The 13,537-nt window shown below is 62.8% G+C and overlaps 1 protein-coding gene across 1 annotated transcript; it reads left to right on the top strand.

Moving 5' to 3' along the window:
• The first annotated feature begins 207 nt into the window (after window positions 1-207).
• Window positions 208-13,147, top strand: HSPA12B (heat shock protein family A (Hsp70) member 12B). Its single transcript, XM_065662871.1, has 12 exons — window positions 208-474; window positions 2,722-2,822; window positions 3,897-4,021; window positions 4,327-4,513; window positions 5,293-5,397; window positions 5,515-5,631; window positions 6,467-6,642; window positions 7,951-8,036; window positions 8,372-8,475; window positions 10,345-10,604; window positions 10,723-10,826; window positions 12,390-13,147. Exons 1-12 carry the CDS (start codon window positions 285-287, stop codon window positions 13,022-13,024), a joined length of 2,190 nt encoding a protein of 729 aa, XP_065518943.1. The 5' UTR covers window positions 208-284; the 3' UTR covers window positions 13,025-13,147.
• The last annotated feature ends 390 nt before the right edge of the window (window positions 13,148-13,537 follow it).

Here is a 13,537-nt window from a genome sequence, read left to right on the forward strand (position 1 = left end):
GAGAGGGGCTTGGGACAAGGGCCTGTAGGGCCAGGCCAAGGGGAATGGCTTGAACCTGCCCGAGGGGAGGCTGAGCTGAGCTCTTATGCAGAAGCTCTTCCCTGTGAGGGTGCTGAGGCGCTGGCACAGGGTGCCCAGAGAAGCTGTGGCTGCCCCATCCCTGGCAGTGCTCAAAGCAAGGTTGGACACAGGGGCTTGGAGCAAGCTGCTCCAGTGGAAGGGGTCCCTGCCCGGGGCAGGGGTTGGGGCTGGAGGAGCTTTAAGCTCCCTGTACCCAGGTGTCCATGGGGTCTCCTCACCCCTCAGAGCATCCCAACCTCCCCTCTGTCGGGTTAAAGCCATTCCCCGTGTCCTGTCCCCAGTCCCTCATGGAATCCCTCATCCCATCACCCCTCCCTTTCCCTTGCAGCCATCGGGAAGAGGAGCCCACCATGGCGATGCTCCTGGAGCCCGGGATGCAGAACCTGCGCTTGGGTAAGGCCGGGCCCAGGGAGCTGGGGGGTCCCTGTCCCCATCACCCCCCATTGTCCGTGTGACACCCGGGGCCCTCTCCCTTCTCCTCCCCACCACAGTCCCCATCCCATGGGGAGCCCCCAGTGCTGCTCCTGCATGGGGGTAACCAGAACCGTCTGCACTGAGGAACCCTGACCCTACCAGCGCCAGCCTGTGCAGGGGGGTGATGGCAAGAACGGGCTCCATGGGGTCCCCCAAATCACTGTTAGTCCAGAACCCACACGTTGGTGCTGGCTCCGGACCCACGGAAGGATGCTCCGTTCCGGATGGGCCTCCGGAGCCCCACGCTCCAAGCCGGGCTCATCTCCCTGCCTGACCTGGGTGATGCTTCCCCCCCGCCAACAGTGGGGGGGCTCCGACGTCCCCCCGCTTCTGGCACATGGAGACATCCCGAGGGACATCCCTGTTTGTCAGGGATCAAATATTCATGGCACGGACACGGATACAGCAAAAGGCACTTACAGAGCATGGAGGGACCGGAGGCGCAGCCTGGTGGGGAGCAGCCGGGAGCAGGGGGGGGCACAGGACAAAGCAGGATCCTGGCACCGGGATGTGCCAAGTGATGCAGCCCTGCCCGGGGAGGGGGGGAAGCGCTGGGGTGAGCTGGGACCCCAGCACCAGGATGGGGGAGGTCGAGTCCAGCCCCAGCCCCACAGCTGCTGCTGTTGGGGGTCCCAGAGCATCCCCAGTGCAGGCTCCGGGGCTCCCGTGCTGCCAAAGGGATTTCGGGAGCTAAACAGGGATGCACCGGGATGCTCCCTTGGTGCAACATGGTTGCCCTGGGAGCTGGGGTGCATTCACCTGGCCACCCGCTGGCAAAGCAGAGCTGGAGCTTTACACTTCCATGCGGAAAGATGGAGGAGCCATCGTGCCACCGCCTGCACCCCACATCCCATTCCCAACGTGTCCATTACCTCTGGGATAGGCGGCCCCACTCCACCAGCTCCAATCCCTCCCCCCCGGAGCAGCTGGAGCCCGTCCGTGGTGATTAATCCCCCCCTGCTAATTGGAACCATGTGGCAGGAGGCTCCACGGGGCCGGCACACCGGGAATAGCTGGGAATAACCGGGAATCCCGGACAAGGTCCTGGAGCTGGTGGGGTCAGGGAGGAGGCACAGAGGTGGTTGGGGTCAGAGGAGGAGGAGGAGATGGGCACTTGCTCTGCCTCCATGCCCACCAGCACCTCTCATCCCAGGTTTTCCCCCCATTCCCATTGGATACAAGCCGTTTGCTGCCGGCATCCATCGCAGCCCTTGCCAAGCTGAATTAGCCCCTCATCGATGGGAGGAGGCTGCCTTGGTTCAAGGCAGGCAGCTCTGCGGAGCCGCCGTGTCCCTCACTGCTGCGGGCCCATCGCGGGCTTCCAGGCCCGACTTCCATTGTCAGCTCCAAGGAATCAAAGAAGGCTGCTCCCTTCCCTGCTCCCGTTCCGAGGCACGGGGCAGGATCCATCCCGCCTCGCTCGGCCCTTCCGCAGGGGATGCGTCTCCATCGGCAGAGACATCGGGGGTCCCCAGGGCCATGGGGATGCTGCGCTGGTCCCTGGCTTCGGGATGGCTCCTGCTCCCTGTGCCCCTTCCTCCCTGGGGATGCTGAGCCCGCGTCTCCTCACCAGGCCCTGCCCACGCCGGGGCATGGAACCCCCCGAAACCACAACCAGGGCACCCTGACCCATGGAATGGGTTGGAAGGGACCTTAAAGCTCCTCCAGCCCCAACCCCTGCCCCGGGCAGGGACCCCTTCCACTGGAGCAGCTTGCTCCAAGCCCCTGTGTCCAACCTGGCCTTGAGCACTGCCAGGGATGGGGCATCTTCCCATTGGGCAAGCGCTGATGTGCCCAGGGTACAGAGCAGAAGATCCCTCATTCCTGGAGCCCTTCTCCACCCCTATCCCCCCCATAGCCAGTGAGAGGGATGCCCATGAGCTCCCCAGTGCTAGCACCAAGTGTTACTGGATCCTGCACCTTCTGACACCTCTGATGGGTTCCTCACTTGCTATTTAACCAGTGCTGGTGAGCTCCTTCCTTATACCTGGTTGAACCCCCCCATTGCCCAGACCTGCCCGGTAGGAATCCCACTGGGACCACTGACCCATTGGGATGTCTCCATCCCAGCGAGGGGATGCCGTGTGCTGCCATTCCCTAAGGGAAGGGTGTCAAGGAGGATCCAGGTCCTGCTCCATCCCCATCCCTGTCCCTCTGTGTCCGCAGGTGCCAATGGCGAGCGCTGCCCCACGCCGTCCCCCCCGGGCTCCCCGGGGACACCCCACGATAGCTGCAGCATCGCCCCATTGACGCCCTCCCAGTCACCGGTAAGGAATGGGGGGGTCCTTGGGTTTGTTCTCCTTGCCCCCCCTCCCTTGGTCTTCCCTGGTCAGTGGTCACCCCCCATTGCCTCCCATCCCGGTTTCCATCGCCACCAGCAGCCCAAGCATGGGTCAGTCTGACCCCAGGGCATCCTTTAGCCATGGGATTGATGGAGGTGGCAGGAGAGGAGCCGGGGGAACACCAGCATCCGTTAAAGTCACCGCGAGGCTCCGGCCTCCGCTCGCTCCTATGGACATCCCGGAGGAAGGAGGGAGGCAGGGAACGTGCCGGAGCCGGCTCCTGCCCTTGCGGCACGTCGGCGACCGGCTCCTCGGCCGTGCTCCTCGCGGCTCTCTTCACGCCCGGCTGCCTCCTGCGCTCGCAGAGCGGGATGTGTTAAAAGTTAATGAGGGCTTTTAGCTTCCCGTGTCTGTCCCGCACGCTTGGGAGCCTCCGGCATGGATACAGGGATCACCGTGACTTCACGGTCCCCTTGGCACCTCCATCCGCCATCGCCAGCCGGGAGACAAGGGATGGGGAGCAGCAGTGGGGCCAGGAAAGCATCAGATGAAGGAAGCAGCAGCAAGAACCCCCCCCCAGAGGCGTTTGGGTTGGGGGATCCATGGGGTGGGATGGGGCTCCTTGAACAGAGATCGGGAGCAGGGAAGGGTTTGGGGAATCTCGGCTGAAAATGCAGTCATGGAATCACGGAATGGTTTGGGTTGAAGGGACCTTAAAGCTCCTCCAGCTCCAGCCCCTGCCACGGGCAGGGACCCCTTCCACTGGAGCAGCTTGCTCCAAGCCCCATCCAAATCCCTTGTCCCACGGAGCTTTAGGAGCAATCACAGCATCCCCATGGAGCCTGGTGCCAGCAGAGCCTTTGCTCCACGATCCGGAGCTGTGCAAGAGGAGGAATTGCCCCGTGCTGTCAGCATCAGAGCAAACCGCAGCATCAGCGCATCCCTTGCCCTGCTCCGGGGGGGATTGAGCCCTTCCCGGGTTTCGGGCACCATCCAGCCCTGTTTGGGTGCCTGCCCTCGGGATAGAGCCCATCCCTAAGGGCTTCCCTCGTGTTCCAGAGGAGCGAGGCTCGCTCCCAGCAAACCGCATCCTTCGCCGTGGTGGTGGCCATCGACTTTGGGACCACATCCAGCGGATACGCCTTCAGCTTCTCCAGCGACCCCGAGGCCATCCACATGATGAGGTGAGGAGCACCCAGAGCCCCTTCGGCCCTCTGCGGATGGAGGTCGCCTTGCCGGGAGGCAGGGATGGAGCCGGGCTGGGCAGCGGGACCCGGCTGGGGTGGGGAGGGACCCAGGAGATGCTCTCTGCTTCAGCCACGGGGATCTCCTCATGGGGGCTCTGCTGAGGGGGTGCAGAGGAGCCCCGAGGGAGCAGCACGGGCTCGGCAGGGACCTGGGCCCATCCCGTGCCCCTTGGGGCGGTGCCATGGGGTGAACGCAGTGGGGCCGGGGCCGTTCTCCAGCCTTCACAGGCTCCCGTTTGCAGGAAATGGGAAGGAGGGGACCCGGGGGTGGCCAACCAGAAGACCCCGACCAGCCTCCTGCTGACGCCCGACGGCGCCTTCCATAGCTTCGGGTACACGGCCAGGGACTATTACCATGACCTGGACCCTGAGGAGGCCCGCGAGTGGCTCTACTTCGAGAAGTTCAAGATGAAGATCCACAGCACCAGCGTAAGCCATGGAGCATGGAGCATGGAGCATGGAGCATGGAGCATGGCCTGGGTTGGGGGGAAGGCTTGGAGCGTGGGGCTCCGGAGACCCATCCAGAACAGAGCATCCTTCCGTGGGTCCGGAGCCAGCACCAACGTGTGGGTTCTGGACTAACAGTGATTTGGGGGACCCCATGCAGCCCGTTCTTGCCATCACCCCCCTGCACAGGCTGGCACTGGCAGGGTCAGGGTTCCTCAGTGCAGACGGTTCTGGTTACCCCCATGCAGGAGCAGCACTGGGGGCTCCCCATGGGATGGGGACTGCGGTGGGGAGGAGAAGGGAGAGGGCCCTGGGTGTCACACGGACAATGGGGGGTGATGGGGACAGGGACCCCCCAGCTCCCTGGGCCCGGCCTTACCCAAGCGCAGGTTCTGCATCCCGGGCTCCAGGAGCATCGCCATGGTGGGCTCCTCTTCCCGATGGCTGCAAGGGAAAGGGAGGGGTGATGGGATGAGGGATTCCATGAGGGACTGGGGACAGGACACGGGGAATGGCTTTAACCCGACAGAGGGGAGGTTGGGATGCTCTGAGGGGTGAGGAGACCCCATGGACACCTGGGTACAGGGGGCTTAAAGCTCCTCCAGCCCCAACCCCTGCCTCGGGCAGGGACCCCTTCCACTGGAGCAGCTTGCTCCAAGCCCCTGTGTCCAACCTGGCCTTGAGCACTGCCAGGGATGGGGCAGCCTCAGCTGCTCTGGGTGCCCTGGACACCCCATTTGCCGTCACTGCCCTTCCCGCAGGACCTCTCCATGAACACGGAGCTGGAAGCCGTCAATGGGAAGAAGATGCCGGCACTGGAGGTGTTCGCCCACGCGCTCCGCTTCTTCCAGCAGCACGCGGTGCAGGTGGGGGCCATGGCCCCATCGCTGCCCTCCCCTGCCTCCCTGCATGGGTACCACTCCCTCAGGGCGCTGCCCCCGCCTCCCACCCATGAGGCTCCATCCCTTGCTTCCTGCCCGCAGGAGCTGAGGGACCAGTGCCCGGCGCTGCCGGAGCGGGATGCGATCCGCTGGGTCATCACCGTGCCGGCCATCTGGAAGCAGCCGGCCAAGCAGTTCATGCGGGAGGCTGCCTATAGGGTGAGGGAGGGATGGGATGGGAGCGTGTCAGGGTGGGGTGAGCAGCGATGGATGTGCAGGGATGGGAATGAGCAGGAATGGGATGAGAGAGGTTGTGATGTGCAGGGCTGGGTATGCAGGGCTGGGATGTGCAGGGAGGGGATGCGCAGGGATGGGATGCGCAGGGATGGGATGCACAGGGATGGGATGTGCAGGGGTGGGACGTGCAGGGATGGGATGAGCAGCGATGGGATGCGCAGGGATGGGATGAGAGAGGTTGCGATGAGCAGGGCTGGGATATGCAGGGATGGGATGTGGAGGATGGGATGCGGAGGGATGGGATGCACAGGGATGGGATGCATAGGGATGGGATGCACAGGGTGGGATGCACAGTGATGGGATATGCAGGGGTGGGACGCACAGGGATGGGATGTGCAGGGATGGAATGCACAGGGATGGGATAAGCAGGGATGGGATGCGCAGGGATGGGATGCGCAGGGATGGGATGTGCAGGGATGGGATGAGCGGGGATGGGATGTGCAGGGATGGGATGCGCAGGGATGACATGCACAGGGATGGGATGCACAGGGATGGGATGTGCAGGGATGGGATGCACAGGGATGGGATAAGCAGGGATGGGATGCGCAGGGATGGATGTGCAGGGATGGATAAGCAGGGATGGGATGCGCAGGGATGGATGCGCAGGGGTGGGATGCGCAGGATGGGATGTGCAGGGATGGGATGTGCAGGGATGGGATGCGCAGGGATGGGATGCGCAGGGGTGGGATGCGCAGGGATGAGATGTGCAGGGATGGGATGTGCCCATCTCCATCCCCACTTCCCGTTATCCCTCCAGGCCGGGCTGGTGTCCCCGGAGAGCCCGGAGCAGCTCCTGATCGCGCTGGAGCCCGAGGCCGCCTCCATCTACTGCAGGAAGCTCCGGCTCCATCAATTGATCGACCTGAGCTGCAAGGCCGCGGGCACGGGGCTGGCTCCGGAGCATCCCATTGACTCCAGCTTCCGGCAGGGTGAGCGGGAGGAGGGATCCGGCCCCAGCGCATCCCGAGGCCCAGCAGCAGCCGGGGGGGAAGCGGGCTGAGGACACCGCGGTCCCTGCGGGAGCACCGGGATAACCCCAGAGCAGGAGTGCCCCGATCCGGGCGGTCCCACAGCCGAGGGCCGGGGCCTGCTCTTCCGGGGGGGGGCATTCCCGCAGGGATTTGCATCCGGTGAGCTCCAGGGCAGGGACCTGTCTGAATGACGGACCCGGCGGGGTGCGTCCCGCTTGGCATCAGGGATGGAGCAGAGCCGCGGCTGGGGAAGCAGCGACGGCTCCGTCCCGGCTCCTCCGCTCCGGGCCCTTTTCCACTCTCCCTTCCCCTTCCCTGTGGTTTTCCTTTCTCTGGCACTTCATCAACTGAGGCTGATCCAAGGAAAAGCCTCAGAGCAGGGACAGGGAAGAGCTGGATGCAGCAGCACAGGGACCCGCAGCATCGCCAACTGATGGGGAAACTGAGGCAGGGATGAGTGGGGCCTTGTGCCAAGGGGGATAATGCGAGCCCGTGGACTCTGCTTCCCACTTTTCCACCCCTATCCCCTCTCCCAAGCCCATCCGAGCCGCGCACCCACCATGGGCTCAGCCCCTGACCTCCCCCAGGCCGCCTCTCCCTTTCCCTTTCCCGGCATTCCCGTTTCTGCTGCCTCAGCTGGAATTAGCCCGATTCCTCCCAGCGGCTCCCCTTGGCCCTGACCACCGCAGCCGCCTCCACAGGGGCCGAGCCCTCGGGCTTCCCGATCCCGCACCGACCTCCCTGGTCCATGCCGTAACCCCGGGATGGGGAGAGGATCCCCCTGCGGAGCCACCTCTGGGAATGCTCCCCCCCCTCCATGTGTGCTCCGGAGCTGGGATCATCCGGTGGCTCCTGCCTTTGTCTTGGCCGGGCCGCATCCGGGTGGATGGAGCTGCATCCCGGGGCTGAGGACGGTGGAATTGGTGCTGCACGTGCATGCCGGCATGCCGAAACCAGGCCGGGATAACCCCAGCTTCCCAAAGAGCTCCTGCCCTTCCGGGTGCTTCGGTGATGGGGGGGGAGCAGAGGAAACTCCACCCGGGAAGAGGGAAGGGCATTGCGGGCTGGATGCGGCGAGGTGGGGTCCCATAGGATCCTGTGGGATAATGGGAAGAGCAGCAGATGGCTGCGCTACGTTGGGTTCGGAGGGAGCGGACAACCAGTGCTCCCAGTGCATCCCACCGTGGCGTTCCTAATGAACATGGGGGTATCCAGGGATGCTCCTGCTCCCCTCCAACCCTGATGCTGTCCCTTCCACTGTATCCCACAGCCGGGAACAGCTCCGGAGATCCCGTCACAGCCGCACATTCCTGGTGGAATCGGGAATGGGGGAGCTCTGGTCGGAGATGCAGGCAGGTAGGAGAGGGGATGGATCCGCAGAGGGGCACAATTGGGATCACGCTGGGGTGGGAATAGGGGTGGGATTTCCTACCAAGGGGACCCTAAGAGAAGGGTCCTGCATGGGGTGATGCTATTGAGCTCTGTTGCCACCACATCAGCATCTGGGTGATGCCAAGGAAAGGAAGCATCCCTATTCCACCCCCCTTAATCCGCATTGGATCCACTGGGACACCCATTCCATGTACTTGATTAGTGGGATGTATCCCAGGGGATCAGGCCTGATGCAGGGTGATGGGCTATGGGGTGGGGGGCACCCAGGACCCCCCCTCAGCCACCGGCACTGCCCATAGGTGACAGGTACATCGTGGCTGACTGCGGGGGGGGCACCGTGGACCTCACCGTGCATCAGATCGAGAAGCCCCAGGGGACTCTGAAGGAGCTCTACAAAGCCTCAGGTGAGGGGGACACCCCAAAGGGGGGACCCCATCACAAGGGGCTTGGGGGGGGGGGGGTCCCCTCGGTGGCAGCGGTGGGGTCGTGGCGCCACCTGGTGACAGCGAGGAGAAGGGCAGGGAGGGGGGACAGGGATGCTGGATGGGGGACAGGGGGGTGACAGTGGATGGGTGTTGGGATAAAGGGGGGTAAAAGGTGGGACAGGGACGCTGGATGGGGACAAGGTGGGACAAGGATACTGGATAGGGTGACAGTGGTACATGGGTATTGGGTTAAGGGAGTACAGGGCAGGACAGGGGTGCTTGATGGGGGACAGGTGGGACAGGGATGCTGGATGGGGACAATTTGCAACAGGGATGTTGGATGGGGGTGACAATGGGATGCGTGTTGGGATATGCAGGCAAAAGGTGGGACACGGATGCTGGGATAGGGGTGACAGTGGGACATGGGTGTTGGGTTATGGGGGTACAAGGTGGGACAGGATGCTGAGCTTGGGGGTCAGATGGGGCAGGGATTCAGCTGGACAGGGATGCTGCACTGAGGGGTGACAGAGAAACAGGGGTGCTGGGCTGGAGGGGACAACGTGGGACAGTGGGACTGGGCTTGGAGTGGGCAAGTGGGATGGATGCTGGGGTAGGGGTGACAGTGGGACATGGGTGTTGGGTTATGGGGTACAAGGTGGGACAGGGATGATGGATGGGGGACAAGAGGGGACAGGGATGCTGGGATAGGGGTGACAATGGGATGGGTGTTGGGATATGGGGATAAAAGGTGGAACAGGGATGCTGGGATAGGGGGTGACAGTGGGACGTGGGTGTTGGGTTATGGGGGTACAAAGTGGGACAGGGGTGCTGAGTTTGGGCGTCAGATGGGGCAGGGATTCATGTGGGGCAGGGATGCTGCACTGAGGGGTGACAGAGGGACAGGGGTGCTGGGCTGGGGGTTCAGGTGGGACAGGGGTGCTGGGCTGGGGCAGGCAGGGACAGGGGTGCTGGGCAGGAGGGGGACAGGATGGGACATGGGTGCTGGTGGGACACGGGTGCTGCGGGGTGGGACGAGGTCAGAAGCTGAGGCCCAGCGCACCCAGCCTGGGGCCATGGACCCACCGGTGCCCCCCTGTGCCAGCCGGGGCAGCACCGGGTGATGCTGGGCTGTGGGATGGAGCCTCCCCCCACGCACCCCCACCCTGACCCTGCAGAGGAGCCCCAGTGGGGCTTCACCCCAAACACCCCAAACAGGGGCTTTGAGGGGATGCCACAGGGATGGGGGCATGGGGATGGGGACATGGGGATGGGGGACATGGGGATGGGGACATGGGGATGAGGACATGGAGATGGGGGATATGGGGATGGGGACATGGGGATGGGGACATGGGGATGGGGGACATGGGGATGGGGGCATGGGGATGGGGGCATGGGGATGGGGACATGGGGATGGGGGACATGGGGATGAGGACATGGAGATGGGGGATATGGGGATGGGGACATGGGGATGGGGACATGGGGATGGGGGACATGGGGATGGGGGCATGGGGATGGGGACATGGGGATGGGGGCATGGGGATGGGGACATGGGGATGGGGGCATGGGGATGGGGGACATGGGGATGGAGGACATGGGGATGGGGGACATGGGGATGAGGACATGGGGATGGGGGTCATGGGGATGAGGACATGGGGATGGGGACATGGGGATGGGGACATGGGGATGAGGACATGGGGATGGGGGACATGGGGATGGGGACATGGGGATGAGGACATGGGGATGGGGGACATGGGGATGGGGACATGAGGATGGGGGACGTGGGGATGGGGACATGGGGATGCATTTGCCATGGGGACAGTGCCCGATCCACCCCTCTGGCTCCGCAGGGGGGTCCCTATGGGGCCGTGGGGGTGGACCTGGCCTTCGAGCAGCTCCTGTGCCACATCTTCGGGGCGGATTTCATCTCCACGTTCAAGGCCAAGCGCCCGGCGGCCTGGGTGGACCTCACCATCGCCTTCGAGGCGCGGAAGCGAGCGGCCGCCCCGACCCGCGCCAGCGCCCTCAACATCTCCCTGCCCTTCTCCTTCATCGACTTCTACCGCAAGCACCGCGGGCAGAACGTGGAGACGGCGCTGAAGAGGAGCAAGTGAGAGCCCGGGGCAGGGGGGGGACGGGGCTTGGGGTGCTCTAAAGTGGGGTGCTCTGCTCCCGGGATGGGAGAGCCTTTGGTGAGGGGCACCCCCGGATCTCCTCTCCTTCCCCAGTGTTAACTTTGTGAAGTGGTCGTCCCAAGGGATGCTGCGGATGTCCCCGGAGGCCATGAGCGAGCTCTTCCAGCCCACCATCAGCCAGATCATCAAACACATCGGTAGGGCTCCATGGAATCAGGGAATGGGTTGGGTTGGAAAGGACAAATCACAGCATCACAGCACGGTTTGGCTTGAAGGGGCCTTAAGACCATCCAGGCCCAACCCCTGCCCCAGGCAGGGACCCCTTCCACTGGAGCCACTTGCTCCAAGCCCCTGTGTCCAACCTGGCCTTGAGCACTGCCAGGGATGGGGCTCTTCTTGTTGAGCATCTTCTTGTACCTGCTACCGATCCGGTAGCCATGGGCAGGGCCACCTCACACTGGGTGTGTTGAAGGGTGGGAGCAGGCATTGCAAAGGGGGTCCTGACACCCTCCCACCATCACTGGGGTAGGGGCAAAGGTTGGACTTGATGATAACAATGGTTGGAGTTGGTCTCAGTGGTTGGACTTGATCTCAGTGGTTGGAATTGATCTCAATGGTTGGAGCTGGTCTTAATGGTTGGACTTGATCTCAGTGGTTGGGCTTGATCTCAGTGGTTGGGTTTGATCTCAGTGGTTGGGCTTGATCTCAGTGGTTGGGTTTGATCTCAATGGTTGGACTTGGTCTCAGTGGTTGGGCTTGATCTCAGTGGTTGGGTTTGATCTCAGTGGTTGGGTTTGATCTCAATGGTTGGACTTGGTCTCAGTGTATGGACTTGATCTCAGTGGATGGACTTGATCTCAGTGGTTGGACTTGGTCTCAGTGGATGGACTTGATCTCAATGGTTGGACTTGATCTCAGTGGTTGGGCTTGATCTCAGTGGTTGGGTTTGATCTCAGTGGTTGGGTTTGATCTCAATGGTTGGACTTGGTCTCAGTGTATGGACTTGATCTCAGTGGATGGACTTGATCTCAGTGGTTGGACTTGGTCTCAGTGGATGGACTTGGTGATCTCAGTGGTTGGACTTGATCTCAATGGTTGGACTTGGTCTCAGTGTATGGACTTGATCTCAGTGGTTGGGCTTGATCTCAGTGGTTGGACTTGGTCTCAGTGGATGGACTTGATCTCAATGGTTGGACTTGATCTCAGTGGACGGACTTGGTGATCTCAGTGGTTGGACTTGATCTCAATGGTTGGACTTGATCTCAGTGGTTGGACTTGGTCTCAATGGTTGGACTTGGTCTTAGTGGTTGGGCTTCATGATTTCAATGGTTTGACTTGGTCACAGTGATGGGACTTGGTCTTAGTGACTGGACTCTATCTCAGTGGTTGCACTTGACCTCAGTGGTTGGACTTGGTGATCTCAACGGTTGGACTTAATTTAATGGTTGGACTTGGTGATCTCAACGGTTGGACTTAATTTAATGGTTGGACTCGGTGATCTCAATGGTTGCACTCGGTGACCTCAATGGTTGGACTCAGTGATCTCAATGGTTGCACTCGGTGACCTCAATGGTTGGACTCGGTGATCTCAATGGTTGCACTCGGTGACCTCAATGGTTGGAGTCAGTGATCTCAGTGGTTGGACTCGGTGATCTCAAGGGCTGGACTCGGTGACCTTCCAGCCCTTTCCCAGCCCATTTCACCTCCGTGACTCCGCAGCAGCCCCGACTCCTCCCCGCTCTCCCCTTTCCCCCCCGCAGCCGATCTCCTCAAGAAGCCGGAGGTCCAAGGCATCAAGTTCCTGTTCCTGGTGGGGGGCTTCGCCGAGTCGCCCATGCTGCAGGGCGCGGTGCAGGCGGCGTTCGGCGCGGCGTGCCGGGTGCTGGTGCCGCAGGACGTGGGGCTCACCATCCTCAAGGGCGCCGTGCTCTTCGGCCTCGACCCCACCATCGTGCGCGTGCGCCGCTCGCCCCTCTCCTACGGCGTGGGGGTGCTCAACAAGTTCGTGGAGGGGAAGCACCCTCGGGAGAAGCTGCTGGTGAAGGGCGGCCGGGCCTGGTGCACCGACGTCTTCGAGCGCTTCGTGGCCGTGGACCAGTCGGTGGCGCTGGGCGAGGTGGTGCAGCGCAGTTACTGCCCGGCGCGGCCGGGCCAGCGCAGGACCATCATCAACGTCTACTGCAGCGCTTCCGACGACGCGCTCTACATCACCGACCCCGGCGTGCGCAAGTGCGGCACCGTCAGCCTGGAGCTGGACGAGCTGGGCCGGGGCGCGGGCGCGCGCAGGGAGATCCGCGCCTCCATGCAGTTCGGAGACACCGAGATCAAGGTGACCGCCATGGACATCAGCACCGCCAAGACCGTGCGGGCCACCATCGACTTCCTCTCCAACTGAGCCCCGCCGGCACCCGCGCGGGGGCTCTGGGACACCCCCCCCCCCCCCATTGGTCCTTTGGGACACCCCGTGAGTGCTTTGGGACACCCATGGGTGCTCTGGGACAGTCATGAGTGCTTTGGGACACCCATGGGTGCTCTGGGACAGTCATGAGTGCTTTGGGGCACCCCCTTGCTCCTTTGGGACACTCTCTTGGCCCTTTGAGACACCCCATGGGTCCTTTGGGACACCCTGTGAGTGCTTTGGGACACCCCACAGGTCCTTTGGGGCACCCCCTTGGTCCTTTGAGACACCCCACAGGTCCTTTGGGACACCCCATGAGTGCTTTGCGACACCCATGGGTGCTCTGGGACACCCCACAGGTCCTTTGGGACACCCATTAGTGCCTTGCGACACCCATGGGTGCTCTGGGACACCCCACAGGTCCTTTGGGACACCCCATGAGTGCTTTGGGACACCCATGGGTGCTCTGGGACAGTCATGAGTGCTTTGGGGCACCCCCTTGGTCCTTTG

This window comes from Lathamus discolor, chromosome 1, assembly GCF_037157495.1.
Source record: "Lathamus discolor isolate bLatDis1 chromosome 1, bLatDis1.hap1, whole genome shotgun sequence".
In the NCBI taxonomy this organism is placed as follows: Eukaryota; Metazoa; Chordata; class Aves; order Psittaciformes; family Psittacidae; genus Lathamus; species Lathamus discolor.